This window comes from Pleuronectes platessa, chromosome 4 (assembly GCF_947347685.1).
Source record: "Pleuronectes platessa chromosome 4, fPlePla1.1, whole genome shotgun sequence".
Lineage (NCBI taxonomy): Eukaryota > Metazoa > Chordata > Actinopteri > Pleuronectiformes > Pleuronectidae > Pleuronectes > Pleuronectes platessa.
Window position 1 is genome coordinate 26,300,151 of NC_070629.1, and position 21,179 is coordinate 26,321,329.

The 21,179-nt window shown below is 44.3% G+C and overlaps 1 protein-coding gene across 9 annotated transcripts in view; it reads right to left on the minus strand.

The window, feature by feature from the left end:
- LOC128437834 (transducin-like enhancer protein 4) overlaps nt 1–4,252 on the minus strand; it is a 35,216-nt gene extending 30,964 nt beyond the window's left edge. For all 9 annotated transcript variants that reach the window (XM_053420122.1, XM_053420121.1, XM_053420126.1 and 6 more), the window contains exons 1-4: nt 3,712–4,252; nt 3,261–3,358; nt 1,514–1,577; nt 1,345–1,389 (exon numbers count right to left, since the gene is read on the minus strand). In XM_053420122.1, the coding sequence (XP_053276097.1) occupies nt 1,345–1,389; nt 1,514–1,577; nt 3,261–3,358; nt 3,712–3,756 (252 nt within the window). In that variant the 5' untranslated portion in view covers nt 3,757–4,252. The remainder of the gene's footprint in view (nt 1–1,344; nt 1,390–1,513; nt 1,578–3,260; nt 3,359–3,711) is intronic.
- Nucleotides 4,253–21,179: the final 16,927 nt, after the last annotated feature.

Sequence of the window (21,179 nt, forward strand, 5' to 3'; positions counted from 1 at the left end):
ACACACCAACACACAACCATGAACAGAGCAAGACAAAGGCCAAGCATTTATCATATCCTCTTACACACACACACGCTCACACACACGCACCATTTCTCAGGAAATGAGTGTGTAGCTCAGTTAGCTGTGGCCCATTTAGCCTGGCAGCTGATGTGTGGTTAACACAGACGTTTATGCTAATGACCCTCGGTGTTTAAAAAAGGCAGAAGTAATGTAAAGGCTCGTTAAAAGACAAATCCTCGTTCGCTCCTGTCACTTTTCAGCCCGTTTCTCTCGCTCGCAATTAAACTGGTGGAATTATTGTTCACGTGTGAAACGACTGCTCAACCTCGCAAGGCAACACAACACGCTGAGATAGAAGACATGAGAAACAGGAGAATAGGCTCTTTTCAAGCTCTATAAATAAATCAGTTTCTATGATGTATACGATCTGTTACATATGTACAGGGACCCCACGGTATTCCTGTTAAGAAGAAGCCCTTCCAATGCAGCTTTGTCTTGTTCTCACCGAAGGGAACCGGCGTGTCACTGCCCCAATGTGTGATTTTGAGATAGCCTGATACCAGCGTTGGGGAATCAGAGGCGTGACGTGTAACACATTAGTGTCAGGTGTCCTTTCCCACCTTGGCGGCTCTCGGATCGTGACTCTGTGACTACCTCTGCGGCCGAGACACAGGCAGAACCATGTCATGTGGTTTTTATACAGGAGAGCGAGCTGCGCTGGGCCGAGGTTACTGCTGCTCCGAAGAATCATTCTAACATATAATCCGTTTCTCCACCTGCGACTATATTTCCTGATATAGGGAACCAGAAACTCTTATTGTAGAATATTAGAAAGATAAAATACTAGTAAGAAGCATTGATACATACAGAAACATAAGGATTTCACACTTTTAAAATTTGGTCAGTATCATAGGATTTGAGGAAGGTCGTAGGTGGCCTCCATCTTTGTTTGTACTATGAAACTATGATTTGTTTACTACAAGCTATATCGTATTTAACTTTAAATAAACATGTGTCTCTGAAAATCTTGGGGATCCGACAAAACAGCAGTAAGTTTAATTCTAAGGGAAATCAGATGATAAGCTCACACTAGAATATCACCGGTGAGGAACACATTAACCAAAGGAAAAAGGCGAAGCTGGATCAGAACTACAAACACACCAGTTTGTGTAGAATGTGTGACCTTTATAAACATGTTGGGACACTTTATTTTTTCATTTCACAGACGTCAATTAAAACCTAAAGCTCCAGTTGATCATAACGACCATGAACATTCTCCTGACACCTGCTACAGAGTGGAATCTGTGTTACTTCCCTTTTTAAGACGTGAACGTTTCCTACCTGCTTGTGCATCTCGATGTTGAGTCCATATGACATTTCATAGTACTGCAAAAAAAGAAAAGAAAAGCACGGATCAAAGTGAGGTCAAAGCAAAATGTCTGTCCGCTCCGTTCCGCTTTTTTGCACACAGCAAAAATACTGAGGCACATTTGCACGATATGAAACTCACCATGACGTAGTGTCTCTGCATCTCCGTTTTCTCACTGGCCAGTTTCTCACACTCCAGTTTCAGACTGCAAGGGGAGAGCGAGGGTAGAAATGTATTTCATGATCAAATCTGTCCAGTCGTCAATCAATCAATCAATCAATCATGTTAAATATATGTGAGATGAAACAACGTCACAAAATATGACTGAAACGTTGAACTGGAGCCGTCACCTGCAGAACACTGAGCCTCTTCCCTGTCAACATTGTGTTACTTCAAATTTGCATTTCTAAATGTGAGTGCAACAGAGAAAGAAGCGTTGCATGAATCACACCGGTTCTCCCTGCAGACCCAGACACTTACTCAGCAGGTACAGTAATTAATGGATCAATGGCGGACCACGCAAACCTCATCATATATTCTTACAGTGTGAGTGGTGGAGGGACCAAACTGCACCATCGGCAAAAAAAGCGACCATATAATGAGGATCCATTATGAAAGTGTGGTTACTGAAACAAAAAAAAAAGCTCAACTCTATCAGATGTTGTGTTTTACTGGAAGCTTTTGTGCGTCTTTCTTTATGAGGAATCCATCAGGTGTGTGATGTTTGGATATTGACGTGATGATTACAGGCTAATGGAGCGATTTAAAGATCTGGATCCTTTACAGGTTTCCAATTTTGGATTTACATTTTTAATTCTTTCATTTTTCTCAAATATGAGAACTGCTATTTAAGGTAAAATCAACCATATTGCAGCTTTAATTTCTTCCTCATATAAACCTGATGTCTATACAAACAGGAAGCCTTCGCAGACAGTGTTGATAGATATATTCTGTGTGCGTGTCTGACTCTTGCTCCCCTTATTTTACCAAATCAGTGTCCCCCCCGCTGTTTGCATTTCACTGCAGCAGTCTGATCACACACATGCAGCAGCTGCTATCCCTGGTTCATCTCCTCCCGCCCCGGGATCTTCCAGCAAACTGGACCACCGCCGCTTCATCTCACCAGATGATTGGGGGAATAATTACAAGGTGGCCTGAGGTGAGCGATTACTATGCATTGGCATCGCGCTCATGGTTCCTCCCCGAGCAATGTATTTCACACTTCATCATGTAGGGTGAAAAACATTTTTTTTTATTTCACACCACTTGCACTTGCAGAGAGAGTGAGCGAGACAGACGTGCACACCGAGGATGATGGAGGGGGGGGGGGGGGTTGCCAGTAAGAGGTGGACCAGACGTAACAGTGTGTTACAACTCATTCTGCAGGAGAGAATCATTTCCTGGGATCTGCTGGTGGACGTTTAACTCACACTGAGAATGTTTCATGTTTCTGACATTGCATCAAGCGTTTCCCTCATATTTCAGTCGTACTGTGTGAGCCACGCACAACTGGTGCAGGGCAGGTCACAGAAATATACGTATTTTAAGCTTAATTCATACTTTTGAGGCAGGAGACACTAGGATTTTCTCTAATAATCATTTTGCCTGTATAATCCCATTAATTTAATAAAACATATAAATTCTCAAAGCACATATTGACGAATTAAGACATTTGTTTTGAATTTATTTTTTTTAAACAGGAAATGCTGACATTTAAGATTTTGGATTCATTTTTCATTAGTCGTTGCCCCTCCATAATAACACTCAGAACAAACGTACATCACTCTTTAACCCAATGCTGAAAGTTTCAATAGTACTTTGAAAACATTTGGCCAATCAGGAATTGACCCCATGCACCATTAGTTTCAGGCTCCACCCGGACTCTCACCTGTGGTACTGGGCTTGCAGGAACTGGAACTCCTCCTTGATCCGGTCGCAGGACTCGGTGACAGTGAACTTGAACGGCTGCCCCGGCTGGTGTGAGACCTCAATCCCAACCAGACAGCATGCGAGGGAAGAGAGGAACAACTGAGCCACCAGAGTCACCAAAGTGTCACGACACACACACACACACACACACGCACACAGAGGCCAGACTGTAGATGACAATAGGCCTATCTGTTTTACACGGGTGGCCTTTTGGTTTCTCTCACTCTTCTTGCACGTTAACCCACGCACACTCAGACACACACATACACACGCAAGCAGCTGCAGCAATTCGACAATGAGCGCAATTGTCTGTGCGGGCGCGCGGTGGCACGGAAACTTGATGCGAACTGATTACGCATCAGACGCGCGACCGTTATTCTGCCCTGGGCTTGTGCTGCTTCCACACTTACCTGATGCCGTGCCACGGGGTACATCTTGCTCAGATCTCGAATCATCAAGAAGGTTTCGCAAAGTTCATCCACGCAAACAAGAGAACAAAACGTGGGGAGCACGGGTCTTTCGCCGTGCGTAAAAGCTCAGTTAGTGGTCGGTTTGAAGGCTGCGTGCGGGTTCCATGAAAAGAGAAAACATCCTCGGATCTTCGGCTGGTCAATGACAGTATCTAAAAAATAAAAATAAAAAAGTCCATTCAGAGAGATGCTCAAAGCAGGAGTTGCCCCTTCTCCAAAATCTCCTGCGCGTTATTCTGTGCGCGCAAAGCTTTGCAAAATCTCCCCTCTGCTTCCCTCTGCTTCTCCCTTCAAAGCTCTGACTTGTGGCTCATCGTGACCTCCACGCCTGAGTGTCTCCACGGCGTCTCCCCCGTCACGCATCTACCGGTTAATGTCCTGCAGCCTCCGTTATTGTTGACATCCACATTCGGAAGGAGCGACCACCTCAGCTGCTGTCGGAGCTTGTGCCCCTGTCGGAGCCAAATTTAGCAGCAGCCAGTCGCCGGAGCGCAATTGCATATTCACAACAATTACCGGAGCCCGCACCGTGACGTCGGGACGTGTAGTTTAATTCATATCAGTCGATAATAAGCACTACAGATGTGCGTCCGCCGTACAGAACTACAACTTCCCGGCTCCTCCGCGAAGCCAATGGTGTGTGGTCTGAGGGCGGAGCGGCCATTAAACACAACCAGTGGCAGCAGCCCGTGCGCTCCACCTCGCTGCCAGTCATCTGAATTCCATCCAATCCCCTCCAACAGGAGGATGTCTGTGCAGACTCCCCACGTGGGGGCTCGGTCTGCTACTAAAAGATGTCACAGGGATTAATCTGGAAACTATCTGTTGACTTATGTGTGTGTTTTTAATGGAGACTTCCAGGCACAGGCGAACATATGGCCCCTCGGAGTCTCGTGTCGTTCCTGTGCTTTTCTTTTTAATTGAATCACCTATTAAAACAATCTGCTGTCGTGTCCACAGATTGCATTTACAACCCTGCAATTAAAATCTCATTCAGATGTATATGTGGCCCAGCCTGCTCCTACAGGATGTGAATCATAGCTAAGCAAAAATAAATACTTAATTAAAGTCCATTTCAATTACATTTACCGGTACAAAGGTGGTTTATATTAAGGCCATTTTCCACTGAACAACAAACCCACTAAATGGTTAATGGGCTGTATTTAGATAACCCATCCACTCAAAGTGCTTAACAGCACAAGTCGTATTCACCCACTCACACACATTCATACAGCACTATACACAGAGATATTTCTATCACACAACCACTCATACACTTTCAGCACAGCCACCTATAAGGCAATGCAGGGTTCAGGGTCTGTCCCCGAGACGCGTCCTAGAGGTACTGGGGATCGAACCACCGACCTACTGTTGAGATGACGACCCTCTTGAGCTACAACCTCCTAAGACCTCATAAAAACATTATTATCTCTTCAGTGGGCACAATCGATGTTCATTCAGGTCAAATACAAATTTCAGAATATACAGAGCACTAATTCTAGCCATGCTAATGTAGAATTAGATTTATTTTTGTGGACATTTAATTTGTAGATCAATAATCTCGTTATACAGTATATGTTTTGTTTTCTACTCCATTCATTCAGATCTGGAAAAATACACAACCTTGTATTCTTGAAAAATATGATGTCCATTGGCTGCAGTATAAATCATGAACCCTGCCTCCTCCATGTTAGCAGATGGGACATGGATCAAACCAAATATACTAATCACATGTCAAATATTTTAAGAAATTCCAAAGAGAAGGTTTCTGTTATTGTAGGTAGTTCTTCTTACACAGATGTTTTTTCGCCTGCTAATTAAGTGTGGTTTTAATTAGCTATTTGATGCTATAACAATGGGGTGAAACGTCATGATTGACAGCTAGGAGGCGCTGTCATTTGCACACTTCATATATTATGGTTGAAATTCAAGTGCACTTTTAAGCATATATGACACAAACGAGTCATAATCACTTGTAATTGATTGAGTCACGTAAACTAAATTCATTGACAAGCAGGAAAGCTAATTATAAGTTGCACCAGCTGCTGGAAGCCTTTGAGTGGCACAGAATCTGACTTCTGTTTTCTTGGCTGACATTAACCGGTGAAGATGAGGAAGCAGCAGGTTTTCCTTCCATTCGTCATCCACTCTCCTGACATTAACTGTGTAATGCTTCTGCTAAGTGACATTACAAAGACAATTAAACATGGACAGCTTGTGCCGTAGCTTTGCTAAGCTATACTTTCTTAGCCTCATTTCCTCAACACAGGTAAATGGCATCTGTCAAACACAACTGGATAATGCTATTCTAATTTCGACCATCAACATTCTATTGTTTCACACTGCTTTGATTTGCTGGACTTTCTCCGGAGTTTGCCTTTCACTCATGAACAAGGGAGGAGGCAGTGACTTATTCAATCCGCTGCTGAGATCACTTGTGCTTGTTTCCATCATATCGACACCTGCGTCGGACCTGATCACCCAAAGCTCTCTGAACATCTTCATCTCTGTCTTCTAGGTGTGTACAGCTGCTTTTCTGTCCTAAGAAACTTCTATTTCTTGTGTCTTATTTTTCAGTTTTGCGTCAGTAGTGAGTTAGAAATGTCATCAACCCTCCCAATCCGGTGAATTTAAAAACGAACACGAGTGCACGTGGTGTTTTTGCAGTATTTTGTCAATCCTTCATAACCGATCCATTTAAAATACTTGTGCTCTGTTAAATGTTACGCGCTGAGAGTGGAACTCAATCCATCTCATGTACGCACACACCCTTTCATTGAGTGAATCAGTGTATGCACTATGTCAGCTATTTACCACTATGAGTAGATGTTCGGGGGGTAGATGAAACCCACTGTTGCTGGGTCAGCAGCTCACCAAACCGCTGCGTTAAGTCATTTAGCTGCACTAACTCACCGAGTAATGAAATCTTAATCATCTCAAGCCACATTACACTTCATATTTCTTCTCTTTCTTTGAATTTATCACCTCTTATAGCCACATTAGGAGTTAGATTTGTTATAATATGTGTGGCTAATTGTATATCATTTCATATAATTGTGTATGAGCCGCTGCTCTGAGATGATAAAGCACGGCATCTATCATTCTTATATGTTTTACTTTTATTTATTTATTTCATGCACAAACATACACACAGGCTTACAAACTGTTATCCACTATATGACACCACATCAATCCTTGTCCGTCCGTCTGCCTGCCTCCGTCTCCTCGTCTTTCCTGTTGTCTCTGCCTCTCGCTCATACAAACACAGGATTGTGCACACATGCACAGCACCCCAGCCATTCAAATACACATCTCTATCTACCGCACATACAAACTAATATCTCAAGTAAGCACAGGGCCTAAAGTGACCTGCTGTCGTGGTGCGTGAATCCACTAAGGCTCGGAAAAGGTAATATCGTGCCCTCCCTCTTTCCCCTCTGAGGGTTGAGCCGGGGAGGTGCAGAGGTGAGGGGGGGGGGGGGGGGGGGGGCAGGTGAAGAGGAATAAACAGATTTATTTGCCTGCGCCCCTCTCTGATTATTTTGCCCCTGCCTTTTGTTCCAGACCTTATGAAACCCAAATGTCAAGTGAGGCGAGAGCCTCATATCGAGCCCTGTCAATCTCGACCCTCTGTGCGCCTGAAGCCCTGACGCTGGATTATTGGCTTCAACACAAGAGCTGCCTTCGCCACCAGCCACGATGCCTCACATGATTCACCAGCCACGTTTTTTTACTCTAAAGAGGAACTTCATTTGGCAGCTGATGCGCAGGAGATTGCACAGGAGCATATTTTGAGGGGAGATGGGTAGCAGACTGGACTTGTGTGTGTGTGTGTGTGTGTGTGTGTGTGTGTCTAGGGGGCCGAGTGGCTTATTGAGGGAGGGGGGATTAAGGGGGACGAGGTAGGCTTGTCGTGGGTTGTGTTTGGGAGTGGGTGAAGAGGAAACCCGGCTTTAACATCTTGCTCCGCACACTGATCCCTACGAGCTATCACCACCTGTACATATGCCTCTTAATCTCACGGCAGCTCTCTCTTTCTATCCCACTCTCCTTTTTTACATGGCGAAAGGGGGGTGGGGGGGGGGCACTGGTTCACCGATTTAAACACGATATCAAGAAAACTGTTCAGACAATGTTTTTGTTGTGGTGGGTACACACACAAGTGAAAAGACGCCCAACACAAAAGAATCGTGACAATATCTTTGGGTTGCGGCTCCACGACACAATAAATATAGACGACAAGACATCTGCCCTCGATCACCCCCTGGTGGCTGCCTGCAGCATAGGTCATAGAAATAAATGAATCACACAGCTGAGTTCATGTTGATGACAATTCTTCTGCTGTGACAACCCTGGAGACTTAACTGCTGTTGTCCTACAGGTCAGCAGAGGTACAGAGGTATATTTACTATGAGACAAGCACAGTGGTGTTGTCCTTTCACCGGCCCCACGCGGTCTTCTGGGTATATAGAATAATAATATAGAACCTGTCTGTCATTGTGTAAGTGTGTGTGTGTGTGTGTTGGGGGATTCAGTGTCTAACTAATCATACTTCAGTGAGCCCTAACCACTGGTCTGTGCTCTTAAATCTCCTGTCCTTACAGAAAGCGGCGTCCAAATCCCCCCTGGTCGCCCCTTTAACACATCATTAATACCCGGCGGCTGGCCCTTTGAACGGGGAGCTCGTTTGAAGGGATAACCAGGCCTCCGCAGACACTGACAGAGAGGCAGAGGCAGCACTAGGCTGGATTTACTCTGCTACCAGCAGGTTAATCCTGCCTCCACACTGAGCGCGTGAGTGAAGGGAGGCGGCGTGTACGTGTGTGTGTGTGTGTGTGTGTGTGTGTGTGTGTGTGTGTGTGTGTGTGTGTGTGTGTGTGTGTGTGTGTGTGTGTGTGTGTGTGTGTGTTTGAGGAAGTATGTGTCTTTATAGGAGACAGTTAAGGATCGGCTCCATCACGGTAACGACTCTGGGGGAACATCAGCATCTGGTGCTCAAAGTCATCCAGTCCCCTGAAAGGAACATACAGATTGCTGCCATTTCTTTATTAGATTACAAATGGATGAATGCAAGCATTTGTACTGAGAGAAAAAAAAAACAAGTAGCGTCCAGATGACAAACAGGCCGAGACACTGAGAGCAGAGAGAGGGGGACAGACAGAGATGGAGAGTGATTAATTAATATCCAGGGAAGTGGTGACATCGAGAAGATCGGATGAAAAAAAAATCCTGAGGGCCCGGATAATGCAGCGAGTTAATCAGAGTTTATAGCGAAGATGGCATCATGGGTAACAGTTTACTTTCGGTCCCCATGTTTAGTGTTAACAGGCAGCAGCATATGACACTATTAGTAAACAATTATAACTTGTACTATTTGTGGTCAAAGTTGGTTTGCAGGGTCCAGCATCTTAGGGACCCATTTTTTCTTCGTTAAGATGGAAAACTGCTCTTCATCAACGGAGGTGTCCCTCAGGGTTTGATTTTAGGCTCACTATAAGTTTCCCTTTACGTGCATCCTCTTGGCTCCATTTTCTAGAAGTTGTTATTAATGTGCTTTATAAATGAAGCTAGCTTGACTATGAAGAATTATTTTACATTATTAGAGCCAAGTTTGACTTTTTTTAGTCCTTCATCATGTGTTTATCATCTGTGGGTGCAGAGAGGAAGAGTTGTAGCTGTTAACCACACATTGATAAGCAACTGCTTACTAACTACACTCTTATGACTTATGACCCCTTATTTAAAGTGTATATACCTCTTATCGACGCTGGGTCCATCAACTACAATACTTTTGGCGTTATTGAGCAAAAAATCCATTATAGGATTTCGGCAGAATGACAATCAGGTGATCTGAGAGAAATCTAAACTAACTACTGCACTTCTACCGTTCTCTTGTTTCCAGCCTTGGGGAAATCTGGTCAATGATGGGAGACTTTGACCAATCACAGGCCAGTTGAGCGAGGCTCTCTTGTTGGCTGTTCCCCTAAGCAGCTCCGTGTGCATGGTGCTTCAGTGGAAAGCCTGCCCTGAATCAATTCTGGAAAATCCTACAGGAAAGGTCGGCTGCCTGCACTGCAAAGAAAACAAAGGAAGTATGATTAAAAAAATAGAGTCTTAAACACAGTCAGACAATAAATGCGATAACATGAGCAAGGTCATCTGTGGTGATCCCAACTACTGCAGCCTTTAAGTAGTGCTGTCAGCTTTATACTGCGATGGATAAATACAATGATAATCGCATATATCTCCAGTAAATGAGTCCAGCTCAAACTGCCTGTTTCCTCCACTGTAACGAGTCAAATCAAGTCCCTGAACCTGTGCTAAAACGACCTTGTGAGTAACACTGATGAGTTAAGATTCAGTTCAGTGCAGCACATTCACAAGGCAGCAATGAGGCCGCTAACGTATTTATCAATGTAAAAAAAGTCCTTGCCTTTGTCTGGTGTGCAGGAGACTCTCAGACATGCAGTCCGACTTCTACCATGAGGTCTCCTCCTCAGTCTAAAAGACTAATCAGCCACTCGGCAGGGCTCTGGCTGCTAACCAGGACTAATTCTGCTTCCTGCTGGCTGGTGACACACACTGGGACAGCTATGATTGGCTGTTTAGCACCAGGGGGTACACCTCTGATTGTCTGCTTAGCATATTCTCTGCCCCCCTATTCTGATGCCACATGCTCGCTCTTGTCCTTATTGCACGACGTGATGCAAAGGGAAACAAGGGAGTTGTGTATGCGTGCTTGAAAGTGCTTTAGTGTGTATATTCCATGCCACAGGAGTGTGTTTGCGGAAAAAAAAAACACAAAAAAAAAACACATTAATCACAGAGCCAAACCTCCCTCCTCCACATCCTTTCTCCTTCATTGTTCTGCCCTTCTCTTTTTTCCTTCCTCTGTTCCGCTGTGGCACAGATCAGATAGAATGTCACCTCTACAAACTGCCGCGAGCTAATTAGCTGTTAGCCATGTTTGTGTTCTTGACTGATGACAGGATCATTTACTCTGGTCTCCAGCTGGCTCTGTTTGTAGGAGCCATCTCATTAGCATGGCAAATTAGTCCCACTCAGTCAGGGTTCTGCCTCGCCCAATGAGAAATGAGTGGAATGTAAATCACTCAGGAGGGCGGGGAAATGGAAATCGCTAAATTGCGATGAAGAAGGAAGGCTTGAGCATCGCAAGGATACTGTGAATTTTGGAGGAGATGGGGGGGGGGGGGGGGGGAGTCGTCAGAGACAAATGTAAGAAAGGTGAAGATTCAGCCACATTTGTTGGTTTTAGTTTCTAGCAGACGTGTGTTCTAAGAAAAAATATATTCAATGGCATGTGATTGTTAGTCAACAGTAAATTGTGTGTTTAATTCCCCTAAAAGCTCAGCTTCGATACCAAAGCCCAGATTAAATCGACAGCAGCCATAGATCAAACCAGTGCCAGGACGACCAGGTTCAGCAAGACTCCGGCTTATTAAATAAAATCACTGCACAGAGGAAAAAACTGTCAATAAATAAACAAGGTTCAGCATATTAACAAGCAGCACTGCCTGGCAAAGGAACCTTGTTTGTCATCATTGCTTCATAATTCTGCTAAGTGAGCGGTTAATACGTTCCCAGCGTAAAACAATCTCTTTAATTTAATATTCTGTCATCAGGTTTTTTTCCTCCTCATCAGCAGGAAGTTATTGATCATGTTCCGAGCTGCCTTCACAAGAGCAGAGCTGCGTTTTTCTCCATGTCAGACACGTCCCGGTTCTTATTGCCGTGATTTATTTCATGTGATTGAAGCAGGGAGAAAGTTTTGCAGAAAGCATATATCGCACACGGAGGAACTCACACTGTGTTGTTTTGTTCTCCGGCACAGAACAATAGATGACCGAGCCACTGGGGTTTTTCTGGGTACATTTATATTGTGAGAGGTGCAGGAGGTCTCTGTCTGTCTTGCTTTCTCTTTTTCTTTGTATGTGCGTATGTGTGTGGGTGAGTGTGTGTGTGTGTGTGCGTATGTGTGTGTGTGTGTGTGTGTGTTTTACTCATTCAAGTCAATCTCTGTGAAGCTGCCGCTACCTCCAGTTTCATTTGTCGACAGGCCTGGCAGCGAGGGAGAGGGAGGGGAGGGAGAAGGACGGAGGTGGAGAGAAGGAGGGGGAGCAGTAATGTAAGAAAATTGGAGGATTAGACGGCGAGCCCTCTTCCTGTCTGCTGCAATCGCCCCCCCCAACCCCCCTCCTCCTCTTCCTCCTGCTTCTCATGCCTCCATCCAACCCTCAGACTATAATAACACACCCTGACATACTGACGACCAGCACCCCCCCCCTCCTCCCTCTCTCATCCTTATCCCTAATAGATCTGTCATACCTCTCCTTTCTTCCCCGCTTCATTTTCCTCCTCTTCTCTTTTTGCAGATCTGAGACCTTGCCTCCCTCGCTCTCACTTTGTCTTTTTCAGTTAAAAGCAGGATTACACTCTGTCCCTGTCTCCCTTTGCTCTGTCTGTCTCGCTGTCTTTCTCAGTTACCTCCTGCCACTGTCGGTCTCTCTGATCTTTGCCAAGACCCTGTCTCTCACTGCAGTGAACTGGGGATGTGTACGATTTTTTTTTTTTTGCATGTGCAGTAACCTAGCGTAGGGACGCGGCGCTGACTTGACACAAAGCAAAGAGGCAGCGGCAGAGGGAGTGTATATGAGCAATGAGCCTGAGTTTCAGAGTGTACATGGAGGGGTCTGAAAGGGCCTAAATGGATCTGCGATTGGACTCTCTCAGGTCGTCATCAGCCCAGATTGGAGGCCATTAGGGCCTATTTAAAAGAATTACTTCCAGGATGCAATCAAAAACCCTGATAGGTAATCAATGGCAACTAGATCAGGGCACAAAGGCAGTCCATGTGTCTCAATCAGCCACCATTCAGCAGGACAGGGAGATCAGTACTGGCCAGAAACTGCATTCACACGCACACACACTTGCACACGCACACACACACAGAGCACATACAGTACAATCACAAATGCCTGAGATGCATGCATTCGCCCAAATACACAGTGCTATAAAAGTGGACAATCTCTGGGGAAACACTATGCAGGGCTACAAGACCCACACACACCCACCTACACACGCACACACACACATATACAGACACACACACACACACACACACACATACACACACACACGCACACGACAGTAAGTTGATCTTCAGATGGCCATGTTACTCTGCTCTGCTCCCAGACAGTGATTTATCAGGAGGCACGTAATGCCTCCAACACCACCCCCTGAGCTTTAAAAGAAGAATTACAGGACATAAAGGAGAAAGATGGAGAGAATGATGGAGTAAGAAAGAGAGGAAAAAAGATGGAAGGAAGGAGGAGGGCAGGGAGGAGTAATGGGGGAATAGGTATGAGCGAAGGAAGGGAGGAGGCTGTAGACAGACAGGTTGATTTATTAGACCTTTCTAGTTAACAGAGCCCTCTACACGGGCGCGTGCACACACACACACACCGACACACAAACACACACTAACACACACACCTGCTCCACCGAGAGTGATGAGTGGGGAGAGGTTGGTAATGCTGCTCAATGATGCACAGGGCGTTTAGTTCAGTCTGAGTGCGCCCATACCTCCAGCCGTGCAGGCTCCCAATCTGCCCTGGGAGGTGGACAAAGAGGGGAAGAGACGGAGGGAGAAAAGACGACAAGAGAGTGAGAGAAAGCACCAAGGCCACAAATTGGGTCAATATGCCCGGTTCATAAACAGAGCAGAACTCCCCGAGCAAGCCGGCAACGCTGTGGGGCAAAATTAGCACCCACGCCCGAGCTGGAGGGACGTCTGGGTGCACGCAAACATGCCCACTATATGCAAACAGAGAACTGACGCTCAACAATGTGCAATAACTTGATTTATTAGGATGTATACACCAACACGTATAAATGCAGAAACACATATACCAATAGGAACAATAATACTCCTGACATGATAAAACACCATCAGGAAGGGGATATGAACCACACAGCGCTCCCTGCAATAAGATTACAGGCCATCAGCCCTCAGTAGATTCGCCAGCGGGACTCCCCAGTATAATAAAATCAGATTAAAGGACAATCATATTTATTTCTAGTATATACAATATATCAAGGTTGCTCAGTAGCTGTTATTGTGATAGGCTGTGAAGAGGCGAGCGTCTGTGTGCTCTCCTTCCTCTAAGTTGACGTTAGGCTGTGTTTAATGAGCTTCAGGTGTCAAGGAGTCGGGAATGTAACAGGATGTGTTGGCGGGGCTTATTGATTTATTGTTTTTCAAGGAAGCTTTGGTGCTTTTGTTATTGCGCGGCTGTCACTGGTAATGTCATTTCACCATCATTGCAGGTGAATAAAAGTTGAGGGACAGCGTGTAAATGTGAGGCCCGTGATTGCTGGATCAGATATTAGAAAGTAAGATGACTCGGCGTGGTTCAAATGAGTTATGACACATAAACACACTCTCCTGCTGGAAAGAGGAGACAGTGTGGTCATATATGCAGAGTGGAAAATTAAAGTGGTTGAAATAAGAAGGCCTAATTAGTTGACTGATTAATTCCATCGGTAAAACCACCGCTAGTTCTGCTTCCGACACCAGACACGGCGCAGGTGTAACAAATCATAAAACACAATAGCTGATAATGAGAAACGGATTTGTCGCTCACTTTTATGATTTAATTCCTGTTGCGTTACAAATGTAAATGTTAAAGTTGTTTTTGGGGCCAGAGGCTCTGCAGTAAAACAGGCAGGGCAGGTATCATTCCTTCAGTGGCAGTATCGCAAATCCCAAGGTTTAACTGGTGATATATTTATGATACTTTAATACCTATTAAAAGGTTTGTTAGATAAATGCAAGATAGATACACGTGTTGCTTTTTGTTGAAGTTGATATAGTCAATGTTCTGGAACGGGTTGCTCATGATAATGAATCCACAGAGATTTATGACCATTGACCAAGAAAGTAATTGTCCTTACATTATTTGTTGTGGTTTTATTGTCCACAAACCTAAACTTCTGGTTCGGTCTCAGTCCCGGCAGGCAGGTGTTTTCATTGGAAAAGCACCAAAAACCCACTATAGACGCTACGTGCACCACACATACACATATAAGTTATTGACAAGTTTTCTAGTTGGTGAAAACAGCAGCAAGTGACAGATATTTCTAACGAAGGAGGTGGAAACCCAAATGGAGCTAAAAGGAGAATGAATGCCAGATTTGTATCCATGAGAGACACGTAGCTCTATATCTATTTGACGGTTTGCTAACGATATCGCCAAATGTACTTGAAAGTGGAAATAGATCAGAGACAGTTTGTTTCTGCTGCCCCCAGTTGGTCAAAAGGAAGTTTTGAAAGTTAAATAAGAACCAGTTGTTCTGTGACGAGATGCTGGTAAATAATATATATATTTTTTTTTATGTTGTTATAGCTACTACAGATGCAGATTTTATTCAGCTTACAATAATGGTATACTAAGATAATTTGAAATATCCTGTTTATCTTTATAAAATGATATTTTTTAATACACAGAATGACCACATCATATTCCAGGATGAACCATTCTTTATTGTATATATTTATTTAGACGGACCACAGCCGAATTTCAATGAAACATTTTTTTTTTTTTAAATCTAGTTTGAGCATAACATGATAAAACTGTAGTGCTGCCTGGTTTGAGGTCACTCGTACACCTTCCTGTGGCCCCTGTCCTCTCAGAGGCCCTTCTTCCCTCACTACCGGTGCCTCCTCTGAATAAAGGAGGCTCCCTGCACTCTGCCCTCACTCAGCTTTGGGCTTTTGCAATCAGCTGTTTGTCTGCTTTGCTCATCGTGTCCAGGGAAAGCAACTGTCTAAACAGAGCTTGTATCACCAGATCGAAGCGTTTTTCTCAATCTGAGCCCAATAACATGGTTAAAGCCCAGATAGACAGAACCTTTAAATAAACAGTCTATGGACATAATTGATTTTACCACGGGGAGGAATGAGTTTTGTGTTACATTGAAGTTTAGGTACAGATTTATGTTACCAATTTCTAATTATTGAGGAGCTATACTGTACCCAACCACTGGGGGGCGATCAAGCTGATTTGGCTTCACTTCCTGTCATCCATCTACAGTCTATTGTGCATCATGACACCCGGGATCTTCTGGCTAATTACTGTGATGGACTTCAATTACAAAACCCTTTTTTTGTTTTTGCTTAAATTAGAACCCTCTTGCGATTAAAACAAAAAAATCAGATTCAATCAAAGCTCTCATTAAATTAGTATTTGTAGTTCACCTCTTCAGCCTCAGGAGAATCGCAACTGTGTTTAATAATCCTTAAACAACAGCCCAACGTGTAGAAGTGGAAGGCTCAGACTTCTCCCTCCTCTCCACTCGCCCACACGACCATAGACGTCCCTCCCCTCTGCCGAAATGCCACGCAATTATGAGCAACTCCGGGTTTGGCAGACCAAGATGGTTGTGGGGTTATTGAGGAGTGAGATTGCATGTGTGAGCGGGAAAGCATGTGTGCGTGTCTGTGTGCGTGTCTGCATTGTGTGAACAGAGAAATCATCTTATTTACCCACCTTGGTGTTAGGGGTGGCCATTGCCCGCCCCGTTAAATGCCATGCAAATGCTGCCGCTGCCGTCAAGCTGCCAATCACGGCAGTGTTGGCATTCACAGCATGCCGCTGGAGCATTTACAGCGGCTGTGATCTTTACTAAATGAGAAATAACCCCGGCCTGTCCAAGCCGGCCGCGACGTTTAAACAACGCAATCCCCCAAATTCCCTTTGGGGAAAGCGCTGCTAAGTGAAGACAACTTATTGTGCCAGAGGAATGATAAAGAAAACAGAGAGGGTAGGTGGGAGGTGGGAGGATGTGTGGGTGGTAAGGCAGGTGTCTTACTCCCCTCGTACAGCCTCATTATGATGATGTGATTTGCCGGAATGGCAGCAGTAGCTCTCGTCACTAATACCAGCTCCCCTGAGCCACGAAACAGCGCTTTATTAAACTTTATGAAAGGCTTAGCCGTCCAATTTATGAGTCTGCCTGCTGAGGACATGTGCATGCTGAGAGAGAGGGAACACCGCAGCACTACATCAGATGAGATTACCCAGAACAAAAAGTTTTACCCCTGACGGTACTTCTTCCCTCGCTTTATTCAGAAATGCAAACACACGACATTGTGTTGGATTGTTCTCACAGGAAGTGAAGGAATTGTCTCAGCTCGCTTACTGAAATACGCCCCTGTCATCACGCACAGCACGGAGAATCAAGCTCAAATAAAAATCCTCTTAATATTATTATTTAATAGAATCATAACATAAAACAACATTAGTGTGTCAAAGTCAGGAAACTCTTTGTTGGATAGAGTTCTCAGAAAAAAGAGATTAGTGACTTTTGAAAGATAAAATAGGTCACATTCATTTTGAGTTAATTATTAAAAAAAGGTACATAATTTACAGATTATTCTAAATATAACTTAAATCGTCCCCAGTCAGATGGAGAGAGTGTCCATCCATCGATCTTGTGAGGGTCGTGATGAGGCTGGAGCGAATCCCAGTCGAAATTGGGCGAGATGCAGGGAACATTCAATTTCCCTCGGCTGCATGTCTTCGAGTTATGGGAGGAAGTCCGAGTACCAGGATTTAAAACCCACTCAGAAGTGGAGGAACTTAACTGACTGATTTCTACATGAAAAAACATTAAAACAAAATGGGATCCATTAGTGGTCCCTGAGGAACCCCATATATGACCTCTGAATAAAAGTGAGAAGCAACTGAAAAGCGTTTCTTATGTAGAAAGTGAACACACTCCAATTTACCAAATCTATTACTTAACACGTTGACTTAATCAGGTGGAAACAGTAGATTTTAACCTCACTTAATGTGTGATTGAAACTATTTCTGCCCATTGTAATTGTAATTACCTAAATGTTGCTCCCTGCACCTCATCTTGTTGACATTTTTTTGTATGCTACTGTCTTGGCCAGGCTTCCCTTGGAAAAGAGGTCATTGTATCTCAAGGGGACCGACCTGGTTAAATAAAGGCAAATAAATAAAATAATCTTGTTTTGAGCTCTTCAGAAGTGGACCACAGTTACGATAAGCACTCGAGCAGATTACTCCTTATTTTCTTTCCCTACACGCATAAGAAACAAAGTCGTGAAAATCAAGATCCGAGGCTGAACACTTTTCACATTCTGTTTTTTTTTTCCGGTGGCTCTTCGGGGTGTGAGGTTTGCAGAACCATCCAAAATCAATACTTGGCAAGTGGAATGTTTATTTACTGGAGTGATAATGAATTTGAGTATCCGTTCTGATACGCTGCACGATGGCTGCACACATTACACACATGACAGCCGTGATTACATCGTGCCAACGGAGCTGGATGCATCATGTTCGGTCCACACCTGGCTGCAAACAAGGCCTCATTAACTCCTCTGTCTTTGCTGACATTCTGTTATCACACACTGACAGACACACACAGATAAACATGTACATTAAATATTCACTAGCTTCTGTTGGCGGAGGGGAAAGCACACAGTACAAACACACACGCACACACACGCACACACACACACACACACACACACACACACACAAAGACAGATCCCCAGACGTCAATTAGTCCTGCCCCAAAGAGCTCCTTCCCTCATGTCTCTTTGCTGTAGGTGAAAATTGTATTTGTCTTAATGCACTGTCACTGGTGTGATCGTCATACAACGTGTCAGGGCCACACAGAGGAAAAAAGACACACGTGCACTTGTTCACGTGCACATTGAACACATGGAAAACACACAATTACAGTTTTTTTTTCCTCTATTCCTGCTGTGAAAGGTAGAATCTCAAAAAGCTGCAAAGTGTGAGTCTGTGTTTGCAGCTATAAACAGGGTCTGATTAATATCACAGCTCAGATTAATGTCAGGCTGTAATTTGCTTGTTGCCAGAAAGCATGTGAGCATTAGAGAGGTTTATCCACAGTTGTTCTCCACTCAACTACTTTACCTTATCTTCTACTATGTGGATGTACGAGTGGGACTCTCTTTATCCTTCATATCTGTCGTGTTTGACTAAGTTCTAACATTTCTTTCATTATGTTCCTGGAAAAATCTGAATTTAAACTGATTGAAACCTTTCAATTTAGTTTAGAATAATCTCAAAAAGATAAGTGCAAAACATTATGCATAACCTTTCTTGCATTACTGAAACCCTGATTTATCACAGTTATTTATAGACGCTGTCAGTGACTCAGCAAAACCACGATAAAGAAATGTGCAGTGATGCCCGGCCATGACTTTGCCACATGAGTAAGTTGAGCAGGCTCATAGCTCGGCGGCGAAATGACAACGTAGCTCTCGAATCAATGGCACTCCTCCGCTAATGAATGACAAGGCTAATTGTGGGAACGGCTTGCTGCTCCTTGGTTTAGATAAATACTCCGACAATTGAAGTGCTTTAATTATCCCCAGCGTGTTTGTGCCTGAGCGCCGTCGCCGCCGCTTCACTCGAGACGCCTGGCGAATGAGACAAGCTAATTAAGAGTGATTTCCCCGCGCCCCGCTCATTAATAACACAACAGCAATTAAGAGGAGCTAGCGGAACATGGCGTATTTGGTGCTAACAAGATTAGCCTCATAGAGCAATGAGTTTATGAGCGAGAGAGAGAGAGAGAGCGACACACACACACACACTCACAGAGGAAAAGACGGGAAATAGATTCATTTGAGAGAGGGAGATATTAGAAGGTCTTGGAGAGGGAGATGGCGTCGAAAAACGTATTAAGAGAAATGGAACTAAAACGTGACAAGAGAAGGAAAGTGGGCAAGAAAATTGGGAAGGAGAGAGAGAGAGAGAGAGAGTCAAAAGAGAGGAGAGTACAAGAAAGAGAAAAATCATCTGCTTTCTGAACAGAACCTTTTTTCTGTTTCCATTGTCCTGCATGAATCACCGGAGTGGCCTTTAAATGAGCTGTTGCATAAAGGACATTCAGCTTCATGAGCTCAGTGAATAATAACAGAGGCTGCTGGGAGACTTTGCACAGATGATTGTCACATCCTCTCCCTGCAAAAAATCATGATGGAAATTATAGAAGTGATAAAGAAAAACCAGCTATGATTAATGAGGCACCAATTTAATGCATGTATGTAAAACCACCGGAACATGGAACTAGATCACGCCTATAACACCAATAACTGCTAGAGAGAAAGCAGGCTGGTCAGGATTCAAGGGATTTCTTTACTAAATGAAGTAAAAGGTAAATTAGTGGGTGATGGATTTAAAGCAAGATATAAACAGATGTACTTTTTTTGGCGATTTTAAGGACGCCCAGTTTTCGAGTTTAGGCTTTGTCCTGATTGAGGGTCAGTTTTCTTCTTCTTGAGCAAAAGTCCGAAACCAGACGATCTGGTCGACGGAGGATTTCTGTGATTTGTCCCGTTCTCACCGCTGTCGCCTAGCAACAGAGCTACAGTTGGACATGATGGGGGAAGTATAAATGTCCCATGTTTTCCTTTTTTACATGTGTGTCATCCGCTGAATCTTTCTACATGTTTAAGCCAGTTTAAGGGTCTTAACGCTCGCCAGTGTCGTTATTCATCGAAAAGTTGGAACCTTTGTTGTTCATTGATGAAAGGATGTATTCTGGGTTAGGGTTCATGTTTTCCACAGTGCTTTACTGATTTTTTAATTTTTTATTTTACTTGTTCATTTATTTTAATTGTCCTATTACTGCTTGTATGTGTTTGTGCGACCCATCTCTATATTTACTCGTTTAATTTGAACGCTGCCTTGTTTCCCACCACCTAAACGTGATCATCAGGCCTCCTTGTCCCCCTGCATCCTGCGTGTGTGATGCAAATAGCTCCAGTGTCCTATCCCATCATGCCAGCTCGCCCTGCACAGACATGGATCCAGCTGCTAGGACACCCACTGCTGGAATGAAGGCAGAACAACAATGTCCCCTAAGCACGCAGAATACAGTATCTATAGAAAATAGACTTTGTGAACATGCAGACTCTGTGTGTGCGTGTGTGTGTGTGTGTGTGTATGTGCGTGTGTGTGTGTGAGTGTGTGCGCGTGTCAGTCACAGTAACTTTTCATGCAGCAGGCATGGAGCTCTTGACAAGAGACTCAATCAGCAGCACTAAAGCCGGCTGCTGCCTCCTCTGCTCCGCCACCCTACTTTTTTGTGTCGACTAATCTCCACTGTAGGATGTAGAGGAGCCATTTGATATTGTCTTCCCCGGTGTTTTTCATTATCGCTGCCTTACCGCGGCCCACCGGTGGCATTACCTCGACATTAGTGGGCTTGACAGGCCGAGAATCACCACACGATCCCGCCGCAACCTCCCATCTCCGCCGTAACCCCACTCGCATTTCAAAGCTCCTCTGCCGCTTCTTATCTTTCACTTGCTTTCTCCC